Source organism: Stylophora pistillata, chromosome 6 (genome assembly GCF_964205215.1).
Source record: "Stylophora pistillata chromosome 6, jaStyPist1.2, whole genome shotgun sequence".
Lineage (NCBI taxonomy): Eukaryota > Metazoa > Cnidaria > Anthozoa > Scleractinia > Pocilloporidae > Stylophora > Stylophora pistillata.
In genome coordinates this window covers 5957712-5968061 of record NC_142524.1, presented here as the reverse complement: position 1 = coordinate 5968061, position 10350 = coordinate 5957712, and the positions used below count along the sequence as shown (strand labels likewise).

At 39.2% G+C, this 10350-nt stretch overlaps 2 protein-coding genes across 2 annotated transcripts; both read left to right on the top strand.

Moving 5' to 3' along the window:
- The first annotated feature begins 408 nt into the window (after positions 1 to 408).
- On the top strand, positions 409 to 4857 carry LOC111323233 (uncharacterized). The gene has a single exon (XM_022926549.2). The coding sequence runs from the start codon at positions 472 to 474 to the stop codon at positions 2158 to 2160; it is 1689 nt and encodes a 562-aa protein (XP_022782284.2). The 5' UTR covers positions 409 to 471; the 3' UTR covers positions 2161 to 4857.
- A 2512-nt stretch (positions 4858 to 7369) lies between these two features.
- On the top strand, positions 7370 to 9786 carry LOC148727940 (uncharacterized). Its single transcript, XM_088763246.1, has one exon. It carries the CDS (start codon positions 7750 to 7752, stop codon positions 9379 to 9381), a length of 1632 nt encoding a protein of 543 aa, XP_088619372.1. The 5' UTR covers positions 7370 to 7749; the 3' UTR covers positions 9382 to 9786.
- Positions 9787 to 10350: the final 564 nt, after the last annotated feature.

Here is a 10350-nt window from a genome sequence, read left to right as displayed (position 1 = left end):
CAACCTGGGCGAGCTAACTTTTCAATTATTTCTTTACAAAATACAGCCGCCCGTTTACATGAAGTTGTGAACTCGTCTCGGGTAGGCTAGATAACTCGGAAGAGAAGGAGCGGCGGGCGAGTTGTCTCACCTCGGCAGGTAGGGTAACCCTGGCGGCCGGGACAACTTTTTCTTAGGTAAACAACTTGTCCAGCCCACCCGAGACAGCCTTAGAGACCCAGGAGTGGGGTTTAGACACGACTGATTCCCCTTTCGTTCGCCATCAAAACCATATGATCCCCACAAAATACCCCGCCCCGCCATCACCCAGACCATAAATAATAATGACCACTCCCGTACGATTTGTATTACGTCAAGGGATGGCCAAGTGCAAGAGGGCTCTTCGTCCTGTGATCATAATCTCGTTCCAGGCCATTACAGCTATAAACAGTAGAGAGCTTCCTTTTGTCGTTGAGCCACCGCAACCGAAGCATGCATCATCTTGGAAAAGTTGCATTAGAGGCAGCAGTAAAGGCAGCAGTAAGTACAGCAGTAAGTACAGCAGTAAAAGAGGGAACGTCAGCTGTAAGCAAAGCTGCAAAAACAAAGGGTGATCGAAAAGTCACCCCAAATTATGAGTCGCAACAACCATTCCCAGTACTTTGCACCCAGGGAAATACAGTCCACTCGAAACTGCGTCAATTTTCACAGAAAGATCTTCAGGCAAGCATCTGCTTTTTCAATGAAGGCTTTTTGTATCTTTCTAAAGTAATTGGAGAGGGATCCGGAGTTATCAATGGAAGAGATGGAGTCGAGGATGTTTCAAGGAGGTCAAAAGAGAAAGCATTACCCGGAAGTATCGAGGATCATGACATAATTCCATTGACAGCTTTGCTGGAAGCAATAATACGCTTTGGAGATTTGAAAGAATGGGATGATTCGGCTGCGAAGGCACTGGCAGATGCGAAGGAGAGGTTCAGAGGTGCTCGAAAAAAAGCGACGAAAGCTTTCTGCAACGAAGCCTTAAGCAGCAGAGAGCGAATTTTTGCTGCGCGGTATCGGGTTGCCTCGACGTTATTAGAGAAAGTGGACAGTCCTGAAGATGCGTTAGGGGCTTGTGAATTGTGCCTTCGAGAGCTACACGCCCTACCTGATGTTAAGAAAGGCTTTAAGGAAAATGGAGGGTCGCAAATTATTCAAGCGGATGTGCGTGACCTTAACAGCTTTGTTTGCGATGTTACGCAAGTCACCGGTGGCGTTGGAGCGCTTCTCAGCTGGCCATGTGTCGTTGCCGGTGAAAGAAGAGTCGATCTCTTGCACCATGAAGAAATGATGTCCTCTCATTGCTGTATGTCAAAGTCGTTTGGTCAGGAGGGAGACGACGAGCAAAAATTGACGTTTGCTTGGAGTATTACGTCCAACACAAGAGGAGATTTCCTTGTGCCCGACAGTATAGATCGCAACATCAAAGTCTTCAACAGCAACGGCAAGTTTGTGCGCTCTGTAGATCCCTTTGCAGATGATCCGAGGTCTTATGATGAGATATGGAATATAGCCGGTGACTCTTGGGACAACATTTACGTGTTGACGCTGCACAGAACTGAAAGTGTCCCCATTTCAAGTCTGGTCTATATACTGGACGAGGATGGCCATCTGATTCAGAGGCTCCCCTTGCGAGAAGGTTTCAGAGGCTCTGCAGTTGCAGTGGACGACAACAGCCGAGTTTTTGTTCTGGGAGGTTCTTTTTCAAATTTTCACAATGATGAAGTGCAAGTCTACCAGCTCTGCCAAGGATTTGTGCAAAGCTTTGGAACTAAACATTTAGTAAACGCAGAGGATATCACTACCGCTGACGACGATCGTGTGATGGTAGTGGACGGAGAATCTGATCCTTTGGTTTTCGTATTCAGTGTGAATGGAGACCTGCTACACAAGTTTAAAGTGTCAGGGTCACTTCCAGATACTGGTGTAGCCATAACGTTTCACAAGAAAAGTCAAAATGTGCTGGTTGCTTCTCTTCGACCAGAAAGCCGTGTGAGGGTCTCAGTGTACGAAGCGGACGGCCATCTTTTGCGTGTCATGCAGTTTCAAGATAAAGGAGGCCCCTTTATCACAGGAATAACAGCTACCCCAGAAGGCTGCATTGCTGTTCCAGGTCAAAATAGAGTACTTTTTCGTTAAAACCAAAGCGGAATGTTTGAATAGAAATGGTGATCATGACCTGGGCTTCTTTTGGTGGAATTTCGAGCAAAATTAATGCTTTTCGTAACCAGTGTTATGAGAAAAAAAGGGGGTGAGTGAAAGGATGAAAGTACACTGAAATGAACGAGTACATAAAAGAATAAACAAACGAAGCAATGAAAGAACTTATTTTTGAATAAATGGATGCACCAATGAAGAAATGAACGAAAGAAAGAATAAATACAAAAATAATTGGATTAAAGAAGGAAAGAAAGAAAAAATGGATGAATGAATGCCCTTTTTTATTCCAAACTAAATAATCTGTGGGCATCTCTCTGTACCAAGTTTTTTAAATATTTTATTCAATTACTGACTGATTAAAATTTTTATCAATACAAAGTTTCTGAAGAGGAGCACATATGAATAGTTTTGTATGTTTAATGGTCTGTTCGACCTCCAAAGATAAGCATCAACCTCGAGGCCGCCAAAATTACATTTGACCTCCTGAAAACCTCTCCTGCTGTGGCTGTTTTTTTTTTTTTCTATTATATTTCTTCATAATCCACATATTGTGACATGCCACTGAAGAAAATCTTCCTCAAACCTGTTACAATTATTTCTCTTCTCAGATAATTTGTCAAACGGCCCAAAATTTAATCGTAGACTATCAAAAAGAATGAATTTCAACTATCAACCGTTGAAGCAGCTCAATATGAGTCGTTAAATAGTTTAAAGTTCTTAAGTTCTTTCAAATCTAATTATTTTTAGTCACGTGCCACAGATTAACAGTTTAATATCTTTAAACATTTTTAGACTGCATGGTAAACAATTGTAAGATCTTGAGGAATTTCTAGACTGCCTGGTAAACGAGTGTATCAATCTCTTGATGGTAAACCAATGCTACAGATTTCTAAATTAACTCCCTTCTATAGTCAGTTTGACGGATTTTCACCTAAAATAACAGTTTGAAATTATTTCTAGTAGTCCTTTGCAATTCCTCTTCGGCGAAGTCAGTGACACATGTCAAAAATAATGCATGAGCAAAATAATGATGTACCCGCAGACTGAGTACAAATATCCCGCGATATTGTACAATAGGTTATTTTGTACTGTAAAAAAAAAACTGTTTAACCAGTTGGCTGCACCTGCTATACTTCTCTATCTGCCTGGCTTTTTCAAACCTTTTAAGAAATGCACATGAAACAAAGAATATTTTAAATATGCTTTATTTCATGCGTATTACATATTAAACTAAACGCATATCTGCGTGAACTCAGGCTTTTAATATTGCACATCTGGAGTTCTCTTTTGGGGACTGCCATGTTGTCATTGTTACTGTCATCATGCAATTTAATCATTGCTGGTCACGAATAAGTCTACTTGTGTTAATTTTTGTCTTCTGGAGTGTAATGAATGTTGTTATGGTACTAGACAACAATCTAAATAATACATTACCATCTAGGAGTAAGTTCCTGTAGATGCCAAGGGTTGAAATTCAAGGACTTTTCAATGACTTTGAAGGTCAAGTTTTAGATATTTGAAAGACCACTTTTGGGAAGTTTGCATAAGCAATTTTAAAATCATTTAATATTATTTCTCAGCTTTTCCATGAAAGTACTGTAATTTTCAACTTGAAAATTGTTAAAGAAAAAGCATTGCAAATATCAAGCCTCAGTCCTCAAACTCAAGTACTTCAAGGCCTTGAGTGTTTAATTTTTAAATTCAAGCATCTTCTAGGACTTTTATCTATTATTTGTACCAAGTCATAGTTTGTTGCCAAATGTTCACCCAAGAAGAGTTGTCAGAAATCAGTAGATTGAAGCAATATTACTGTTCTGTAGTTGATGTTATTAATAGAAAATCTTGGAATATTTCATTTTCCCTTCTGTTTCACAAGGGAATACATGACATTTTGATGAGAGAATCTAACCACTACTCAGAATTCGTAGCAGGCTTTTTTCAAGCACCCCTTCCAATTTATTAATTGATCAGTGTATGTCACCAGTGTATATAAAAAAAATCTTTACTAATATATTATGCATGTACCTTGAGTTGGGGAATTTCTGTGTTGTTTTCGGATGACATACAGGATTGGATCTTAAACATGGAGGACTATATATTCAATTACTGTTCCTCAAGGATGAATTCGTGGACCATAACTTTTCTTGCTATATGTCAATGATATCCACAGATGTTCAAATAAAATTTAGGTTTTACCTCTTTGCAGACAACACAGATATTTTGTATGCCGACAAAAATCTAAAAGACCTTGAAACAATAGTCAACAACATGTTACAAAACCTTTTAACTGGTTGAGAGGCAACAAACTAACTCTTAACACTAAAAAATCCAACTTTGTAATTTTTCATCCTTAAAAAAGTGACTGGCATACCAACCAAAACTCTACATTTTTGATAATGAAAAGAATATTAAATATGATCGTGTCAAGTCTTAAGTTTACATAAAATATCTGGGCCTTCTTATTGATCTCTCTTGGAAATACCACACTGACTCTATTGTTACAGAAATTACTAGTCTGTGTAAATAACGACTCCTTGTCCTTAGATACTAGATGACTTATGTTATTCAGGTGCTTGTCTTGCCTCGCCATGATTAGCTTTCTAGCTATTTGCGTGGCAGACTATCCCACTTTTATTTTATGTAAAAAGATCAACGAATAAAACTGTTTGTTTTTTAGTTTTTTTGTTTTTCCCGTCATGGTACGGAAAGAAAACAAGTGTGTACAAATATCCACAATTTCTCTTAAGATGTGCAAAAGTCACCAAGCATTCACATTAAAACCGTATATTTAAAAAAAAAAAAGCACTAGGGTAGCAGCTGCAAAAATCAACCTTGACATCAGCCTAGTCAACTGGGCTGGTTGACACCTCCTTGGATCTCGCCTTTGCACTGCTTCCTTGCAAATATCCTCATGTAATCACTTTAAAAGGGAAGCTAGCCTAGGTAATGAGTTACTGTTCAAGCACAGAAAGTGAGATTTTATAAATCACATCAGAAATTTTAACCAAGAATGCTCCAACCCAACAACCAGAGTGACTTTGACAGGTCACACCACGTCGATCTTAGTAGGTCTACTAATGCCGATCGAATCCAATTAACTAACCAGGGTATCCGGACAATTCGCCCCCTTGACAATTAGCCCCAGACGATTAGCCCCCAATCTTTGGATGATTAGCCCCCTGTCTCTGGACTATTAGCCCCCTACCCACCATCCTTGAAATAAACTACGCTCTTGGTGTTTACTTTACGAAATCAATGTTTCCCTATCGTGTATTTTGAAATAAACAATGTTCTTGTTAATTGCTTCTTATGATCGTTTCTCTACCGTGCATATCAAATTGTAACGTATATTTTACAAAAGTGAACTGTTTTCCTTCTGTTTACATAGTTTACAAATGTTTCTTCGTCTTGTTGTTTATTTCAAGAACTTAAATAGGAAAGGAAAGAAACCAGGAACGAAACTTCGAAACTTAACTTGTTGGCGACTACTTGTTAATGTCTATGGGGGTTTATTTCAAACTCGCCACGGGCATTGTGTGAACTTTTACTAATTATTATTTCAAACCGATGCACAAGGTGCAAAATTTTATTCCTTGTTGATTATTTCAAAGCCTTGCAAAATGCGTGAACTTTTACTAATTGTTGTTTCATTGTTTATTTCAAACCCACGCGCAATGTGCGAACTTATGTAAATTTGATGTGAGACATTTCATTTATCCCAATTCAGTGCTCATTGTTTTCTTAAGTTAACGATTCCTCCAATCAAATGGCGTGTTTCGTTCGAACTAAAAATCTTGATCCTTGGGATGTGTATGAAAGGGATCCTTCAATTGTGGATACTAGTATTAGCTTATTCAGCAACAACTGATCACAGCTGCCCCTGTACATCCTGATCCAGGTACTTCACCAGGAAGCAACATTGGTCAACATGCAGATCCGTCTGGTTTCAGACAAAAAGCTGAAGAGAAATCAGTGGTCAACCTAATGAACAACAAAGAGAAGACTCTTCGACCTCTGGATTCAATATGAAGACGGCCAAAGGAATTCAAAAAAACTTCTGAAGGCCTGTGCTCACCTCGTGCAACTCATGTAAATTAAATGCAATGAATATATGAAGTTCATATATTTTGAACTGCGGTATTAGATACGTATGATGCACTATCTTTGCAGTAGATGCGCTATTTATGCAATAGCGAAAATCAGACCTGAAAAAAATCAGGCCTGTACGGGATTCGAACTACTGACCTCTGCAATACTAGTGCAGCGCTCTACCAATTGAGCTAACAAGCCAACTGGGAGCAGGCCGATAAGTTGATTTGTAATAAACCCGTGATGATAAATCAGATGCAATGAATATATGAAGTTCATATATTTTGAACTGTGGTTTTAGATACGTACATACATACATACATACTTTATTTATTCAATTGGTAGAGCACTGCACTAGCATCGCAGAGGTCAGTGGTTTGAATCCCATGCAGGCCTGATTTTTTCCAGGTCTAATTTTCGCTATTGCATAAATAGTGCTATCTACTGCGAGGATCATGCATCATACGTATCATGTAAATTAAATTAAATAAATATTTAGTAAATTTTGATAATGATAACCATTCACAAAAAAAAAAAAAAAAAAATTAGGAGCCACAAACTTATAAAAGTCAACGACCAAATGATGAACGTAAGTTCTCCTTTACATTAAGACTGGGGGCTAATCGTCCAAAGACTGGGGGCTAATCGTCCAAAGACTGGGGGCTAATTGTCCAAAGACTGGGGGCTAATCGACCGGGGCTAATTGCCCAGAGGGCGATTTGTCTGACCGTTCACTAACCAGAATAGACTGGCATTGATTGATACATTGATTTTGCGATCATCAATTTTCATTGATTGTTCCGGTCCTGCTTAAAAAGCACCAACAAACAAAGATCTATTTTACACGTCCAAGTATGGTCCATGAAAGGGTATTTTATATTACAAAGCAGAGTTTGGCACTTGTAATAAAAAAATTAACCCCAATCTAAAGTTTAACTATTGAAAATTGCCATCTGTCACTCTGCCGGAAATCCAATAACTGTAATCCTTACAAGTATGGTTTGAACCTAAAAGTAAGGGTCGAAAGGTAATACTAAAAAATAAACTGTTTTGGGCAAACTGACAACGAGGATCCGTTAATTTTGCACGAGAAATTACTTCCATACTTACGACAAAGTTGACGGGTCCAGTCACTGCATTTTAACGATTTCATTATTGCATGTGCGATTATAAAAGGGATTTGTTCTTTATGAGAAATATTCCAAAACATTTTCAGGATTGAGAACCGGAATCCAGGCGCTGTCATGCCACGAAAGACCTAGTTGACTTTCGGATGGTTCGGCCGCCATCTTGATATTCTTTTCAACAAGTTAAAGAGAAGGGATTGGGTATTCGTTTGCTTACCTCCTTACATGACGTACTAACTTTTCCCTGGTCTGACGATGAAAAGGCCCTCTCTGATAATTTCGTTCCGGGCCATTACAGGTGGGAACAGCGAAATATTTGGTTTTTTCGTTGATTTCATTGAACAACCGAAGCATGCATCATCTTGGAAAAGTCGTGGTAGAGGCAGCAGTAACTGCAGCTGTAAAAGGAGGAGTTTCAGCCGGAGTCAAAGCAGCAACAGGAAAAAAGACAGAAGAGACAAAAGACGACCGAAAAGCCACGCCAGCTATATCGCTCACAGTACTGAAACAATTTTCACAAAAAGATCTTCACGCAAGCATCAGATTTTTCAACGAAGGCTTTATGTATCTCTGTAAAGTACTTGGCGAGGGAGTTTTCACTGGAAGACACGTAGGCGATGATGTTTCAAGCGAATCAAAAGCGAAAGCGTTACCCGGAAGTGTCCAGGAGCATTTCATAATTTCATCTGCAGCTTTGCTGGAAGCGATATTTCTGTTAAAGGATTTGAAAGACTTGGATGAATCCGCTGCAAAGGCACTGACAGATGCGAAGGAGAGGTTCAGAGATGCTCGAAGAAAAGCGACGAAAGCTTTCAGCAACGAAGTCTTAAGCGAAAGAGAGCGATTTTTTGCTGCGCGATATCGGGTCGCCTCGACGTTATTAGAGAAAGTGGACAGCCTTGAAGACGCGTTAGGAGCTTGTGAATTGTGTCTTCAAGAGCTACACGCCCTACCTGTTGTTCAAAAAGGCTTTAAGGAACATGGAGGGTCGAAAATTATTCGAGCAGATGTGCGTGACATCAACAGGCTTGTTTGCGATGTCACGCAAGTCATCGGTGGCGTTGGAACGTTTCTCAGCTGGCCGTGTGTCGTTGTTGGTAAAAGAAAAGTCGATCCCTTGCATCGCGAAGAAATGATGTCATCCCATTGCTGTATGTCAAAGTCGTTTGGTCAGGAGGGGGTTGACGAGCATAAATTGACGTTTGCTTGGAGTATTACGTCCAACACAAGAGGAGATTTCATTGTGCCCGACAGTATAGATCGCAACATCAAAGTCTTCAACAGCAACGGCAAGTTTGTGCGCTCTGTAGATCCCTTTGCAGATGAGCCGAGGTCTTATGATGAGATATGGAATATAGCCGGTGACTCTTGGGACAACATTTACGTGTTGACGCTGCACAGAACTGAAAGCGTCCCCATTTCAAGTCTGGTCTATATACTGGACAAGGATGGCCATCTGATTCAGAGGCTCCCCTTGCGAGAAGGTTTCAGAGGCTCTGCAGTTGCAGTGGACGACAACAGCCGAGTTTTTGTTCTGGGAGGTTCTTTTTCAAATTTTCACGATGATGAAGTGCAAGTCTACCAGCTCTGCCAAGGATTTGTGCAAAGCTTTGGAACTAAACATTTAATAAACGCAAAGGATATTACTGCCGCTGACGACGATCGTGTGATGGTAGTGGACGGAGAATCTGATCCTTTGGTTTTCGTATTCAGTGTGAATGGAGACCTGCTACACAAGTTTAAAGTGTCAGGGTCACTTCCAGATACTGGTGTAGCCATAACGTTTCACAAGAAAAGTCAAAATGTGCTGGTTGCTTCTCTTCGACCAGAAAGCCGTGTAAGGGTCTCCGTGTACGAAGCGGATGGCCATCTTTTGCGTGTCATGCAGTTTCAAGATAAAGGAGGCCCCTTTATCACAGGAATAACAGCTACCCCCAAAGGCTGCATTGCTGTTCCAGGTCAAAATAGAGTACTTTTTCGTTAAAACCAAACAGGAACGTTTGATTAGTAATAGTAACAATGACCAGGGCTTCTTGTGGTAGAATTTCGAGCAAAATCATACCTTTTCGTAAGAGTTATAAGGAAAAAAAGGGAGTGAGTGAAAGGATGGAAATACATAGGAATGAACGAATACATAAAAAGATAAACAAACAAACGAATCAATGAAAGAACTTATTAATGAATAAATGGATGCAGCAATGAAGAAATGAATTAACGATAGAATAAATGCAAAAATAATTAGATCAAAGAAGAAAGAAAGAAAGAAAGAATGGATGAATAAAATACCACTTTTTATTCTAAACTGAATAATCTGTGGGCATCTCTCTGTACCAAGTTTTTTAAATATTTTATTCAATTACTGACTGATTAAACTTTTTATCAATACAAAGTTTCTGAAGAGGAGGAGAATAGTTTTGTATGTTTAATGGTTTGTTCGACCCCTGAAAACCTCTTCTGCGGTGGCTCTTTTTTTCCTTTTTTTTTCCGTTATATTTCTTTGTAATCCACATATTGTGACATGCCACAGAAGAAAACCCCCCTCAAACCTGTTAAAATTGTTCCTATACTCAGATAATTTGTCAAACGGTCTAAAATTTAATCGTCAAATGTCAAAAGAATGAATTTCAACCATTAACCGTCGAAGAAGCAGCTAAATATAAGTCGTCAAATGGTTTCAAGTTCTTAAGTTCTTTCAAATCTAATTATTGTTAGTCACGTGCCACAAATTAATAGTTTAATATCTTTAGGAGTTTTTAGACTGCATGGTAAACAAGTGAAAGATCTCGAGGAATTTCTAGACTGCATTGAATTAACAAGTCTATCAATCTCTTGATGGTAAACCAATGTTACAGATTTCCAAATAAACTCCTTCTATGGTCATTTTGATTGAATTTCACCCAAAATAACAGTTTGAAATTATATTTAACAGTCCTTTGCAATTCCTTTTCGGCGA

Coding starts and splice junctions, on each gene's coding strand:
- LOC148727940 (XM_088763246.1), top strand. CDS start 7,750: ATGCATCATCTTGGAAAAGTCGTGGTAGAGGCAGCAGTAACTGCAGCT.
- LOC111323233 (XM_022926549.2), top strand. CDS start 472: ATGCATCATCTTGGAAAAGTTGCATTAGAGGCAGCAGTAAAGGCAGCA.